General features: G+C 40.1%; 1 protein-coding gene across 1 annotated transcript; it reads left to right on the top strand.

Annotated features, from left to right (window-relative positions):
- Positions 1–1,971: 1,971 nt before the first annotated feature.
- On the top strand, positions 1,972–15,694 carry LOC311135064 (nuclear transport factor 2). The gene is made up of 5 exons (XM_084168931.1): positions 1,972–2,084; positions 4,076–4,197; positions 8,773–8,844; positions 8,997–9,095; positions 13,951–15,694. Exons 2-5 carry the CDS (start codon positions 4,099–4,101, stop codon positions 14,062–14,064), a joined length of 384 nt encoding a protein of 127 aa, XP_084025057.1. The 5' UTR covers positions 1,972–2,084; positions 4,076–4,098; the 3' UTR covers positions 14,065–15,694.
- The last annotated feature ends 600 nt before the right edge of the window (positions 15,695–16,294 follow it).

Below are 16,294 nucleotides of genomic sequence, written 5' to 3'. Positions count from 1 at the left end.
TGTAGTGCAGTTATGTGGGGTGGAAGTCAGGAAACGTATTACAGATCATCTGGCTGTATATATGGCAGAGCTGATGGCCATACTGTTGGCCTTGCAGTGGGTGGAGGAAGCTAAGCCAGACAGAGTAGTTATTTGCTCTGACTCATGCGCAGTGTTAATGAGTCTCCAGTCCTTTAGCTCACGTAGCAGACAAGACCTGCTTTATGAGGTGCTACAAACCCATGGCAGGATTAAACAGATGGGTATTCAGATAAGATTTACTTGGGTTCCAGCCCATGTGGGGGTGGAGGGGAACGAGGCAGTAGATGAACAGGCTAAACAAGCACTTAGTAGTGGGGATGTGGATGTTGAAGTGTCAATGAGCAAGGCAGAGGCAAAAAGACTGATATAAACAGTGATGGTGCAGAGATGGCAGGAGCAGTGGAATATAAATATTAAGGGAAGGCATTTATTTCAAGTACAGAGGAAACTCGGGGAGGGGAGGATGGCAGGAAGGGACAGAAGAGAGGAAGCTATATTTACAAGATTAAGGGTGGGACACAGCCAGTTGAATAAGACACTAAGCGTGATAGGAAAGCATCCATCAGGAAAATTTGATTCTTGTCAGGAAATCGAGACTGTGGAGCATGTACATACAACACTCCTTCAGTAGCCTCCAACTGCGCTTAAACACTAGGAAAACTAAATGCATGCTCTTCAATCGAACGCTGCTGGCACCCGCCCACCCGACTAGAATCACTACTCTCGACGGGTCTGACCTAGAGTATGTGGACAACTACAAATACCTAGGTGTCTGGTTAGACTGTAAACTCTCCTTCCAGACTCACATTAAGCATCTCCAATCCAAAGTTAAATCTAGAATCGGCTTCCTATTTCGCAACAAAGCCTCCTTCACTCATGCTGCCAAACATGCCCTCGTAAAACTGACTATCCTACCGATCCTTGACTTCGGCGATGTCATTTACAAAATAGCCTCCAACACTCTACTCAGCAAATTGGATGTAGTCTATCACAGTGCCGTCCGTTTTGTCACCAAAGCCCCATATACTACCCACCACTGTGACCTGTACACTCTTGTTGGCTGGTCCTCACTATATATTCGTTGCCAAACCCACTGGCTCCAGGCCATCTATAAATCACTGCTAGGCAAATCTCTGCCTTATTTTAGCTCATTGGTCACCATAGCAACACCCACCCGTAGTATGCGCTCCAGCAGGTATATCTCTCTGGTCATCCCCAAAGCCAACACCTCCTTTGGCCGCCATTCCTTCCAGTTCTCTGCTGCCAATGACTGGAACGAATTGCAAAAATCTCTGAAGCTGGAGACTCTTATCTCCCTCACTAACTTTAAGCATCAGTTGTCAGAGCACCTTACTGATCACTGCACCTGTACACAGCCTATCTGAAATTAGCCCACCCAACTACCTCATCCCCATATTGTTATTTATTTTGCTCATTTGCACCCCAGTATCTCTATTTGCACATCATCTCTTGCACATCTATCATTCCAGTGTTAATACTAATTGTAATTATTTTGCACTATGGCCTATTTATTGCCTTACCTCCATAACTTGCTACATTTGCACACACTGTATATATATTTTCTGTTGTATTTTTGACTTTATGTTTTGTTTTACCCCATATGTAACTCTGTGTTGTTGTTTTTATTGCACTGCTTTGCTTTATCTTGGCCAGGTCGCAGTTGTAAATGAGAACTTGTTCTCAACTGGCTTACCTGGTTAAATAAAGGTGAAATAAAAATAAAATAAATAAAAATGTGGGCAGTATCAGAGGGAAAGAGAGAGGATGAGATTAATTATGAGGGAGAAGGGGATACAGGAAATTAGTTTAAAGAGTATATTGAGTAGAACGTCATTAGATATAGTATCACATATTTTGTTGTCTTTTTTAAGAGAAACTGGGTTGGCAGGTAGGATTTCGTTTATCCCCGTCTCTGGCCCACACTCCAGTACGGTAGGTGGCGGTAATGCACCATAACGTTGGATGCCAACCGCCGATAAACCCCACTGAAGAAGAAGAAGAAGAAGAATAACTGGGAGCCGGGGCACGGTTTTGAGTTCGTGGTAAGTTGTTTGTCTAAAGCGAATCCTGATATATTGAATGAAAATGTTTTTGTCTTCTGGCAATTACAGTATCGTATTATGTTTCAGACTGAATTAGTTGATATACCTTTATTTGACAGGCGCTGGCTCGCCAAAAGTGCTAACTAGGACACGCCTATGTTCTGTCTGGGCCCAGTCTAAATAAAGGCTTTAAAATGTAGCCAGGGTAGAGTACGGTATTTTTAGCAGCCGAAACCACGTGCCATTCAATTTGTATATCTAGCTTCACTGTTTTTATTTGCTAGACCCGTGATTATATTTTATTAGCTAAGCAATACAGGACATCTAGCTAGCCAGACAATCAACCAACGTTTGATCTTTGCTATTAGCCTTGCCTATGCTAGCTAGCTAACTATGACCCTAGTCTATTAAACTCGCCGCTCAACTCAGTCGTAAATCGTTGACTAGTGTGCGCGAACTCGCGCTCCAACGTCACATTCAATGACGTTTAAATCAAAAACTACTTATTTCAGCACCCAAAGAATAGCCCGCAATTACACACCACATTGTTCTGTGTAATTACGGGCTATTTGGGTGCTGAAATCAATAGTTGTATGTGACGTTGGAGCTCCAGTCTGCCCGCAGTAGTCGCCGCTCAACTCCATCGTAAATCGTTGAGTTTAGCAGGGTAACTATAACCCGTGAGTTAGACAGGTTGGTTGGCGAGTTCAGCCAAAAGAGTCCGACAACATTGCTCATCATGATATTCTCACTCAACTCACGTATTAAGCGGACTGTGTGAAGTAGCTAGCTGTCCATTTAGAATTCAGCTGACTAGTATCACAGGAAAAGTTAGCTACTAGTAGTTAGTTGGTATAACTCGGTAACTAACTGAGCTAGTTCATTTATCTTTGAAATGTCAAACGATTGGATATAACATTTTGTCATTATAGTCCGAGAAGCATGATTTATAAATTAGTATTTGCTAGGTTAATGTGAATAACTTTGGTATGCAAGCCTCGTATAAAGTTATCGTGCGTGGGGGGAGGCACATGACACGCGCTGTGTCATTGATGTCCCACTTATCAAAACAAGACCAGCTAACGTTAACTAGTATGGTCAGGATAGGTAAGAACGCCATCATCTGGGTGTAACTGTAGCTAAACAAGTGTCCTTGATGGTACAGTATTTGATAAGTTGTTCAAAAGTACAGTGTGCATAGTTTGCTTGGTCTGCCAATGAAGCATACTCTTATCAGCTGTCTGTTTTCTGATAAATACCCAAAGAATACACTATTTTTCTTTAGGAGCGCATGTACAGTGTTCTTGGTGCTGTGAATGTATTGTTGAAGCACTGAATTCCAAAAGGTATTTCCTACATACGTTCTTTGCATAACCTGCGTCCTGTGTGGCTCAGTTGGTAGAGCATGGCACTTGCAACGCCAGGGTTATGTGTTCGATTCCCACGGGGGACCAGTACAAACAAATATGAAAATGTATGTACTCACTACTGTAAGTCGCTCTGGATAAGAGCGTCTGCTAAATGACGTAAATGTCTGCAGGGTAGGGCAGATATGGGACAGTTGTATGTGCACTCTTAATTTTTTCCCTCCTACAGTATGTACCTGAGGGGTAGGCAACTAGATCCAGCCGCTGGCTGATTTTTTGTCAGGAGAGCGAATGGTCGGGGGGGAAATAATTATAATAATTTGTATACTGCAAATTGACCACAACTAAGCCTAAAAAGAGATTGTATTTGAAAATAATCATTTCATACCTTGACTACATTGAAAGACAATGGGGATACTTGGGAATAGACTTCCTAAATTAAACTCATTTTTAGCTGAATTCCTGGTGATTTTAGTCTCTTTCAAATAAAATAAATACACTTTTAAATCACTTGCAGGCGCCTGTTGCCAACCCCTGCTCTACCTGGTCTTTCTTGACCAGATTTCTTGAGTTGAGTTTATATCGTAGGATCATCTATACTCATAAGATTGTCTCTTCCACTAGTGCTTGTTGCCAGGTGATTCAGAATGGGGGAAAAGCCGATTTGGGAACAGATAGGATCCAGCTTTGTGCAACATTACTACCAGCTCTTTGACACTGACAGGACCCAGCTTGGAGCAATATATGTGAGTCTCAGAATGTGAATCTGTATCAATGAATATGAATCATAGTTACTCTGTCCTGTGTGTCCTGTTGTCACCTCCTTGCATTTATGGGCCGTTCACGTGCTGTCGGAGTTATCAGAAGTCTGGAGTTCGGAATGGGAAGTTTCACTTGAACGACCCTCCCAAGTGGGCATTACAAGTGGGAAACTGAGAAAATGTTGTTACCCAAGTTGTGACATTTCACCTTTCAACCAAAAGATGACAACAAATCCATTTTTGACCATTACAAACGTATCAATGTGGATAATGTAGCTAGTTTGACCATATTGTCAATGTTAACCAAGCTAGCTAACTTTATTATTAGCAACGTTAGCTACCTTGTCAAGCTAGCTAAAATCTTGTTGGTTGAAGAATTGGTCCGACTTTAACAGCACTAGAACACAATCATGTCGGACTTACGACATCCCAGTTTCCCAGTTCCTACGAGCACATGAATGCCCCATTATTCCACCTTCAACTGTCTATCCACCTCTTCTGCATCTGTAATAACTCATTCAGTAATTATTTTCAACAATGAATTAAATATTTGTTAATGTAATGTTCATTTGTTTTTCAAATAGAAAAGTAGTGCATCATATCTCCAGTCTTGTGAGCGAATGCTCCCTGATAATTCTATCCAAATCACTAACCAAAGTAAAGATTGTTGAATCAATACATGTACCATAGTCTTGCCTTATTTCAATGTAACTGTTCAAACCTTTACTTGGTTTATGTCTTTCAGAGACTGATGCTAGATCAAACAAGTTTTGACAAGCATTCATCTGAGGAACTTTTTGGGCCAAAGAAACAGGGTCTGAAGCATCAAGTTAGACTGTGGAGGACATGCAAATATGCATACTACTTGGACACTTACAAGCTAAAGCATAATATATTTCAATAAGATGTGTAATAGACAGCATATAGTAACATATTTTAAGCTGTTCAAATAATTGTAATGTCCATTTATCAATCTTGAGAACAAGCAAGTCTTTACATTCTGCTTAGTGAGCATTCTTGATAAAATGTGTTGTTTGTGTGCCCCCTATTGGTAGCAGGGTGATTCTCATGAAACTGGCACTTAACAAAAAAAACGTGACACAAAATAAACCATTTTTCTCCATAATTCTTCTTGAATCACTAAGATTAGGATCTGTAGTTATCTATTTCATAAATATTGTTATGTATTTGATCAGATATTATGCATTTTACCCATGGGTGAAAGTAGATTTTATTTCTTCCCGGTATGGGACCGCAGTACCACAATTTTAACCAAGCTAGCTAACTTTAGCAACGTACATATAGAATCCCTACTAATTCAATAGGATCTCTGTGGGCCTAGTCGTAAATATTTGTCATTTAACTTTTAAATTGTATGACCTTTTATTGTGGCATAAACACAACCAGTCATGATGTTTTCATCTGATTATCAAACAATCACTTCAAAGGGCTCCTTTACTAAGCTACCTGCGCACGTTCATCCACTCGCAATGTATTTCCAGCCTCCAAACAGTGGTGAATGGAAAGAGACATCTGTTACACAAAACACCAAAAAGTTTAATGACATTGGCGATTGTCATTAGGCCAGAATTGATGTGTCCACTGCTGTCCATGCTCACCTCTTAGTCAGCCACTCGTCTCTGCCTTGGCAAAATGTCAGTGTTCTCGTCAAACCACATCGCATTTTGGAATGTAGGCTATACCACCCGTTTAAGTCCATTCACACATTTGTAGGAAAATAATTATAATTTGTATACTACAAATTTACTACAAGTAAGCCCAAAAAGAGATTGTTATTTTCAAGTAGAATAATTTCATACCTTGATTACGTTGAGACACGATCACGACACAATACTTGCGAATAGACTTCCTAAATTAAACTTATTTTTAGCTGAATTCTTGGTGATTTAGTCATTTTTTGTAACCCAAAATTAAAATCCAAAAAGTAAATGTAAAAAAAAGTGTAATGATATTTGCCGATTGTCATTAGTCCAGAATTGATGCGTCCACGCTCGTCTCGGTATAGGCCACTCATCTCTGCCTTGGCAAAATGTCAGTGTTCTCGTCAAACCACATCACATTTGGAGCGTAGGCTATACCACCCGTTTTCATTCGCAAATGTTTCCTGCCTCTGACATGCGGTAATGATAAATAGTGGTGTAATAGCCTATTTTTTTATAATAAAAAATAGATATATTATTGTGATAAACTCATGTTTTACCGGTACCCCCAGTATTTCTTTTGCCGGGATGCCGTACTGGACCGTACTGCTTTACTTTCACCTCTGATTTTACCACAAATTCCACAATTACCAATGCAAAATATAGTTTCCGTAGGCCAAAAAAGTGTTGAACAAGTCTTTTTTTTCCCACATTGCTCTCCTAATGAAAAGGCCAGTGTTAAACATAACACTGAACTAGTTTATTTAAAATTAAATTATAAACAATTATTTTGTAATTTCTCATTCCTGCAACAACCTTTTCTGAATATAGTTTTTTGTCATAATTGCTTGTGTATACATGTTATTTTTATGTACACATATTTGGATAAAGAACAAAAGGCACACTCAGATTAAGCCAAAATTACTAAAGTATGTGTTTTTAAAAATCTATTTCCTAAATATTGGTGCGTTATGGTAATGATAAGCAGGTTTCAGAGATGAGAATGCATGTTTCGGTAATGACTGTTGCATAGTTTGCCATTGAAAAACTATACTGAGCTCTAATAGAGAATCAGTAACCCAATACATCATCAAACTGTGTCATTTGTTAAGCCCAAATGACTTGCATAATACTAAAATCACTGATCTTAATGCAATTGACTAAAATACCCCATATTGTAGCATAAGTATAAGTACTGAAATTACGTGCATGTCTTGTCAAAAGTGTACTTAAGCATAAAAATGTTTTTTTTAATTTTTAGAAAAGGTAATTTCTCCAATGTCTTTACAGGTAATTTTGGTATATTAGGACGTGGAATGTGTGGTTATTTCTAAATTGAATGGCATCCTATGGACAAATGGAATAACATGATAGGCCTGTAAAGCAGGGGAGAAAGTAAGGCGGTACGGCGTCCCAGCAAAATAAATAGTGGGGGTACGCTGTACCGGTAAAACATGAGCCTATTACAGTAATGAAAACAAAATGTCAAGGAAACTAGGCTATTACACCACTTTTTATCGTTACTGCATGTCAGAGGCAATGGACATGAAAACTGGTGGTAGGCCTATAGCCTACGCTCCAAAATGCGATGTGGTTAGATGAAAAGTTACACAGAAATTATGCCAAGGCAGAGATGAGGGGCCGACACAGAGACGTGCGTGGACAGAAGTGGACGCGTAAATTCTGGCCTAATGACAATCGTCAATATCATGACACTTTTATGTTTTGTGTAACAGATGCCTCTTTCCATTCACCACTGTTTGGAGGATGGAAATATGTTGTGAGTGGATGAACGTGCGCAGGTAGCCTAGTAAAGGAGCCCTTTGAAGTGATTGTTTGACAAACAGATGAAACATCATGACTGGTTGTGTTTATGCCACAATAAAAGGTAATACATTTTCAAAGTTAAATGACAAATCTTTACGACTACGCCCACAGAGATCCTATTGAATTGATAGGGAATTCCTATATGTAATTCTATGATTAGGCCCATAAAAAAGTGCACATATAGGAGGTCTGTACCGGGAAGAAATGAATTCTACTTTCACCCCTGCTATCATATATCGAAATATGTGGGATATGGAGCAAAAACTGTCTTGAGATATCAAACAACAGTGTAGGTAAGTGCTACAACATGTACACATGGTAAAATGGTGGATATCCTCCTTTTAGTGGGGGGGTTGGTCTTTGCTGGAACACAAACTCCAGATTGTGGCTTTAAGTAAATTAAATATTGTTTATACACCCATATTTCTTAACTCCTACTTAATCAAATAATTTATGTTTTACAAAAAAATCTATACAATAGCTGTAAGCAGTGGTCCTAGTAAATAATAAAAGTTACCAGCACAGAGCACCCATTGACTATACATTAGAATTAGCTTATTATCATTACCGAAATTAAGGTTCTCATTACTGAAACGGACCTACAAATTATGTGCTAATGAGATGTGTGTTTTAGTAATGAGAGGCCCTTAGTTCAATTTGCAAGTAAAAGGAGACCGCCATTATGAGTCCGCAAACAACTGACCACATCACTAAAGCCCATTCATGTCTTCATGTTGGTAAGGTAATGGTTATCTTAAGTTTTTCCCAATTTGAGCTTTTTAGTCATTTCGGTAATGAGAAGGTCAAGTGTTGTAAAGGGGGTGTTTGAGATTAAAATCCTCGTTCCGGCATTTAAGTGAAGAAATTAAATGAACTCGTGCTCATCTGACTACTCTAGATTATGTATCATGGGTGAATACAACTTTATTAAAGAACATTTTTGAGTTTTTACAGAAACTCTGTGTTACGGTAATGAGAAAGATGTCCACAGACTGTGTTTTTATGTAATACATATTAAAGTTTAATGTAAACTTCAAATGGTATAACATTTTTCTGCTTTTCCTTTTAACAGATTGATGCATCATGCCTTACGTGGGAAGGACAGCAATTCCAGGGAAAGGCAGCGATTGTCGAGAAACTTTCTGTGAGTGCTATTATAAAATATTATACCTGAGCATGACAAAATGGAATGCCTCAATAGTATGTCAGGAGTGTACTGATTGAACAGGATATCCAGGAGACATCCTGGTGGAATGTGCTTGTCTCTGATACATCTGTCTTGTTTCTTATTTTCAGACTCTCCCCTTCTTAAAAATTGCTCACAGTATAACAGCACAAGACCACCAGCCCACCCCTGACAGCTGCATAATGAGTATGGTAGTAGGACAACTAAAAGTAAGTATTTCTCATTCTATCACATTCTATCACTGTAACTCAGTTGGTAGAGCATGGCGCTTGCAACGCCAGGGTTGTGGGTTCGATTCCCACGGGGGGCCAGTATGAAAAACTAAAACTAAAATGTATGCACTCACTAACTGTAAGTCGCTCTGGATAAGAGCGTCTGCTAAATGACTAAAATGTAAATGTATATTGCCAGTTTCTTAAACCAACAACTGAATCATTTACATGCTAAACATCCCCACCTGCTATAAACGAAGAGTCTCGGTTCTGTCTGTTTGATCAAACTGCATTGTTAAAAGCACAGCTAGGTACATCTGTTTTCAGCTTCACCACAGATTCAAGCCATTTGTTCACTAAATTGATATAAATAGCTATGCTGTTATTAATCTGCCTGAGCACATAGAAGAGGCCATGGACCAGGCCTTCCTATGTTATAAAAACAAGGGTATGTTTGTGTGTGAGGTAAGTACTTTAGAAGTCAGGGTTATTGTATATTATGTGTCTGTCTCTCAGGCAGATGATGACCAGGTCCTGGGCTTCTAGTATACGTTTTTGCTGAACAATTACAGCAATGCCTGGGTTTGCACCAATGAGTTCTTCAGGCTTGCCCAGCACAACCCTTGACCTGCCTGTGGTCTTATGCCCCATCTTCTCCCTACTTACTGTCAGTAAGGATCTGTGTTCTGACTGACCATGGTTCAGTTGGGCTTTTACTAATCTCACGCCATAGAGGGATTTCTTCATACTGGAGTTTGATTATGAGAGACCACAGTGTGTTCAGGGATTTAAAAAATAAATGTACTCACCAAATGATGGGGGGGAAATGCCCTATAAACTGGGACAACCATGTGGTTTGTTTGTTGAATCTGAACCTAGATCATAGTGAAGGCTGGCTTGTTTGACTGGTAATCATTCAGTATTGACCAATTAACGGAACTAGTCTCAGCCACAATAATGGCATTATATGCTAGCTCTCATCTTCACTGTGGACCTTAAACTTGTAAGCTGCTGATTGTTAGAAGCTTTTTAGAACACTAACGTATCATTTGAAGGAGCCAATGCCATCATGATCACTGAGCAGTAAACCTTACGGAGTTATGTAAGCCTAGTCTCCACTGACACCTAAAGGGATGACATGCTTTTTGTCTGTGGCTCTATCTCCATTAGTGCTTGTTCAAACCTGCTTGTGCTCTGTTTGACTGGAATAGCCTGATCAGGAATTGGGGTTTGTCACAAGCATTGTGATTGTATAAGTTAGGCTGAGGCTAACTGCAAGACTGACTGTAACCGCCCTGTCCCGCCCCCGTCCCTTCGCCCTGGAAGCCTCCTCCCCAGAGAAAAAAAAAGTGTATCACGTTCTGCGCATGTGTTTCTTTACCTCAACTTTACGGACACATTTTTGTGCTCACCCTCCCTTCACATTTCTCACTGTAAATTGTGAATGATAATTCTTCAATTTTAACGGTGAAACGTCCATGCCAACCATTTGACCTCAAATCAGTTTCATGGGAATATGCATTTACACTGAACAAATAATAAACGCAACATGCAACAATTTCGAAGATTTTACTGAGTTACCGTTCATATAAGGAAATCAGTCAATCAAAATAAATGAATGGGGCCCTAATCTATGGATTTCACATGACTGGGAATACAGATATGCATCTGTTTGGTCACAGATGCCTTTAAAAAAAGGGGGGTGTGGATCAGAAAACCAGTCAGTATCTGGTGTGACCACTATTTAGCTCATGAAGCGTGACACATCTCCTTCGCATAGAGTTGATCAGGCTGTTACTTGTGGCCTGTGGAATGTTATCCAACTCCTCTTCAATGGCTGTGCGAAGTTGCTGGATATTGGCGAGAACTGGAACACGCTGTCATACACGTCAATCCAGAGCATCCCAAACATGCTTAATGGGTGACATGTCTGGTGAGAATGCAGGCCATGGGAGAACTGGGACATTTTCAGCTTCCAGGAATTGTGTACAGATCCTTGCGACATGGGGCCGTGCATTATCATGCTGAAACATGAGGTGATGCGTGCCAGTGGCCATCGAAGGTGAGCATTTGCCCACTGAAATCGGTTACGACGCTGAACTGCCGTCAGGTCAAGACCCTGGTGAGGACGACGAGCATGCAGATAAGCTTCCCTAAGATGGTTTCTGACAGTTTGTGCAAAAATTATTTGGTTGTGCAAACCCACAGTTTCATCAGCTGTCCGGGTGGCTGGTCTCAGACGATCCCGCAGGTGAAGAAGCCAGATGTGGAGGTCCTGGGCTGGTGTGGTTACACGTTGTCTGCAGTTGTGAGGCCGGTTGGACGTAATGCCAAATTCTCTAAAACGACGTTGGGGGCGCCTTATGGGAGAGAAATGAACATACAGTGGCTTGCGAAAGTAGTTACCCCCCTTGGCATTTTTCCTATTTTGTTGCCTTACAACCTGGAATTAAAATAGATTTTGGGGGGGTTTATATCATTTGATTTACACAACATGCCTACCACAAAATATGTTTTTTTGTGGAAAAAAACTTGAGCGTGCATAACTATTCACCCCTCCAAAGTCAATACTTTGAAGAGCCACCTTTTGCAGCAATTACAACTGCAAGTCTCTTGGGGTATGTCTCTATAAGCTTGGCACATCTAGCCACTGGGATTTTTGCCCATTATTCAAGGCAAAACTGCTCCAGCTCCTTCAAGTTGGATGGGTTCCGCTGGTGTACAGCAATCTTTAAGTCATACCACAGATTGTCAATTGGATTGAGGTCTGGGCTTTGACTAGGCCATTCCAAGATATTTAAATGTTTCCCCTTAAACCAATCGAGTGTTGCTTTAACAGTATGCTTAGGGTCATTGTCCTGCTGGAAGGGGAACCTCCGTCCCAGTCTCAAATCTCTGGAAGATTGAAACAGGTTTCCCTCAAAAATGTCCCTATATTTAGCGCCATCCATCATTCCTTCAATTCTGACCAGTTTCCCAGTCCCTGCCGATGAAAAACATCTCCACAGCATGATGCTGCCACCACCATGCTTCACTGTGGGGATGGTGTTCTCGGGGTGATGAGAGGTGTTGGGTTTGTGCCAGACATAGCGTTTTCCTTGATGGCAAAAAGCTCAATTTTAGTCTCATCTGACCAGAGTACCTTCTTCCATATATTTGGGGAGTCTCCCACATGCCTTTTGGCGAACACCAAATATTTGCTTATTTTTCTCTTTAAGCAATGGCTTTTTTCTGGCCACTCTTCCGTAAAGCCCAGCTCTGTGGAGTGTATGGCTTAAAGTGGTCCTATGGACAGATACTCCAATCTCCGCTGTGGAGCTTTGCAGCTCCTTCAGGGTTATCTTTGGTCTCTTTGTTGCCTCTCTGATTAATGCCCTCCTTGCCTGGTCCGTGAGTTTTGGTGGGCGGCCCTCTCTTGGCAGGTCTGTTGTGGTGCCATATTCTTTCAATTTTTTAATAATGGATTTAATGGTGCTCCGTGGGATGTTCAAAGTGTCAGATATTTTTTTATAACCCAACCCTGATCTGTACTTCTCCACAACTTTGTCCCTGACCTGTTTGGAGAGCTTCTTGGTCTTCATGGTGCCGCTTGCTTGGTGGTGCCCCTTGCTTAGTGGTGTTGCAGACTCTGGGGCCTTTCAGAACAGGTGTATATATACTGAGATCATGTGACAGATCATGTGACACTTAGATTGCACACAGGTGGACTTTATTTAACTAATTATGTGACTTCTGAAGGTAATTGGTTGCACCAAATCTTATTTAGGGGCTTCATAGCAAAGGGGGTGAATACATATGCATGCACCACTTTTCTGTTATTTATTTATTTTAATTTTTTTAAACAAGTTATTTTTTTCATTTCACTTCACCAATTTGGACTATTTTGTGTATGTACATTACATGAAATCCAAATAAAAATCAATTTAAATTACAGGTTGTAATGCAACAAAATAGGAAAAACGCCAAGGGGGATGAATACTTTGGCAGGGCACTGTAAAATTCTCTGGCAACACTGTAAAATTCTCTGGCAACAGCTCTGGTGGACATTGCTGCAGTCAGCATGCCAATTGCACACTCCCTCAAAACTCCCTCAAAACAAATTTGTGCACAAGCTTTGAGAGAGAGAAGCTTTTTGTACATATGGAACATTTCTGGGATCTTTCTTGTAGCTCATGAAACACTTTTTACATGTTGCGTTTATATTTTTGTTCAGTATAGATCTTCTTTAATTATGTACAGTGTTTCAAAGTACAGTGTTGTTTTAAATTATGTACAGTGAGCAATTTTTTTTAGCAGATTGTGTTAACAAATCAAAGCACATATTTTGCCTATGGCGCGTGCTGTGTTGGCCGCATGAGAGAAAAATCATCCAGAAATCTCATAACAAATTAGGTGGTGTTTTTTGTCTTACGGTAATGTTATACAATGCTATTATATTCTGTTCTGTTATGTAGAATACTAACATTATGTGCTCTTGCAAACATTTATTCAGCTTTGATCTAACATTTATTTAACAAGCACCATTCTCCATCATAACTGAAATTCGCTAGAGTAGCCTGTTCTCTGGGCAGCCGAACGAGTACAGACTGTGCGTAAAGTAGAGAATCCCACACATGTGCAGAAGCTTCGGTTGTTTAGCTTATCGGGAAAAGGCATCCAGAGAATTTAGCAACGCAGCCACTCCGGATAAGTTAACGGATAGTAGAGTAACAGGAATGTGTTTGTTGTGTGCAAGCAGTTTGTGTCGCTTCGACTCAGCCAAAATCAACCCTTGTCAGAGATGCACCCAACTATGGATTGGATTCACAGAAATATAACTGTGACTTCACTAAGCTCTGTCTTTGTGTTACAGGCCGATGAGGACCCCATCATGGGATTTCATCAGAGTTTCATCCTGAAGAACATTAATGATGCCTGGGTATGCACCAATGACATGTTCCGGCTCGCGCTGCACAATTTCGGCTAAGGACACCAGAGGTGTGCAGGAGGGATATGAAGGAAGGCTGAGGATGGGGGACCTCTTGCAGTGACACCTAAATGCCCAACCTTCCCTCGGTATCTTCCATACCTGTTTGAGAAATTACACCGGATTCCAGGTGTCAATCACAGAGACATACAGGCACATAGGCTACATGCCTCCAACTGAAATGAGATGTGTTCCTTTGCTGAGCGCTCGCAGAACCATCAGTCTCGTTCCCTACGCCAGTGTTTCCTAGCCCCAGTCATCGAGTACCCCAACAGTACATATTTTTGTTGTGACCCCGGACAAGCACACCTGATTCTACTTGTCAACTAATCATCAAGCTCTTGACAAGTTGAATTAGGTGTTTTTGTCTGGGTCTACAACAAAAATGTGTGCTGTTGGGTGTACTTGAGGACTGGAGTTGGGAAACACTGCCCTACGCTAACCTGCATGATGCTGGGGAGCTTGAATATCTGAAGATGCCAGAAAATGAGAAAAAAATTTACCAACTTGCACCGTTTTCTCTTCCATTTTAGATTTAAGTTCAGACTCAACATTTCTTAGATCCTCTTGTTTTCTCTTACTCCCCTTTGTGTTGTAGCTTGCCATAGTGTATACAACTACATTTCGCTTATTTGTTGAAGTTTAAATTAACATTCATTGTCATATCAGGTTGCTCTAGCGATCCAAAGAATCATAGAAAATATGGTCAATAACACACCCTTCCCTCAGACCAGCAAGTTTTCAATTTCCTGCTCACTGTTCTCTGTGACAATGAATACTAAAGCCACGATACACAATAAAAGTTGACTTTTTCTTAATGATGTGAGCTCATCGTTCCTCTGCCTTTCTTTCCCTACACCTACCTCCTCACCCTTATTTTAATTGTGTTCTTAGCATTTTATAGAAAACAATTTAGGTTATAGTCAGTAGTTCTATAGCACAGTGTTTTATATGATCTGCTCTATCACTGATTTTCTCAAGCAAGATGCAGCCAAAATACTGGTACATATACACTGAGTTTACAAAACATTAAGAACACCTTCCTAATATTGAGTTGTCTCGAGGCAACACATTTTTATTTATTTAACCTGTCTCCTCCCATTCATCCACAAGTGGATTTAACAAGTGACATCAATAAGGGATCATAGCTTTCACCTGGTCAGTCTGTCATGGAAAGAGCAGGTGTTCCTAATGTTTTGTACACTCAGTTATTATGGACATAGTGTTCCCTACATTTTTTCCTAAACTTTATTTTTTGGCCAATACCGCAGAAATAGCCAATAGTGAATTGAAGGATGCTCTTGAAAATTGGGAGCACTTTGTGCCATCAGAGTACTGAAGCGTTGCCTCGAAAGTTTTGTAGAAGCTTTGCAAGTGTTCTTTTGCCTTTTTTATTTTTTATTTTTTTACAGCAATTATGGTTGTATACACTCCTCTCAATATGTATTTGGACAGTGAAGCTCTATACTCCAGCATTTTAGATTTGAGATAGAATGTTTCATATTAGGCAACAGTACAGAATGTCAGCTTTTATTTGAGGATATTTTCACTGTGTATATAGTCCCCACATTTGAAGAAGTCAAGTATTTGGACAAATTCACTTACAGTATATTAAAGTAGTCAAACGATGAGAATTTGGTCCCATATTCCTTGCACACAATGACTATATCAAGAGTGTGACTACAAACTTGTTGGATGCATTTTGAATGGTGAATAATGTCTTGTGCCATTTTGGAGTCACTTTTATAGTAAGTAAGGATAGAAGATGTTTCTGAACACTTCTACATTCATGTGGATGCTACCATGATTATGGATAATCATGAATGAATCATGAATAATGATGAGTGAGAAGGTTACAGAGGCATAAAAGTCATACCCCACAAAAAATGCTAACCTCCCTTGTTATTGGTAATGGTGAGAGTTTAGCATGTTTTGAGGTAGCCTCTGAACGGCATCTCACTCATCATTATTGTTCCACGATTCATTCATGTTTTGTCAGGATTCATTTAAAGTTTTCAGAAACATCTTAGAAAGAAAAATACTCCAGTCATCATTCACCATTCAGTTGGGCAAAACATAACACAACTAAAACAAACTGCAAATGCATCCAACGAGTTAGTAGAGTCACAAGCTTGATGTAGTCATTGAGTGCATGAAAAATGGGACCAAATACTACACTTTGACTACTTTAATACACTGTGAATTTGTCAAAATACTTAGGAATTCTTTA

This window comes from Coregonus lavaretus (genome assembly GCF_964263955.1).
Source record: "Coregonus lavaretus genome assembly, chromosome: 9".
Lineage (NCBI taxonomy): Eukaryota > Metazoa > Chordata > Actinopteri > Salmoniformes > Salmonidae > Coregonus > Coregonus lavaretus.
Note: the sequence above shows the minus strand (reverse complement) of the source record. Positions and strands in the feature narration are given on the sequence as shown.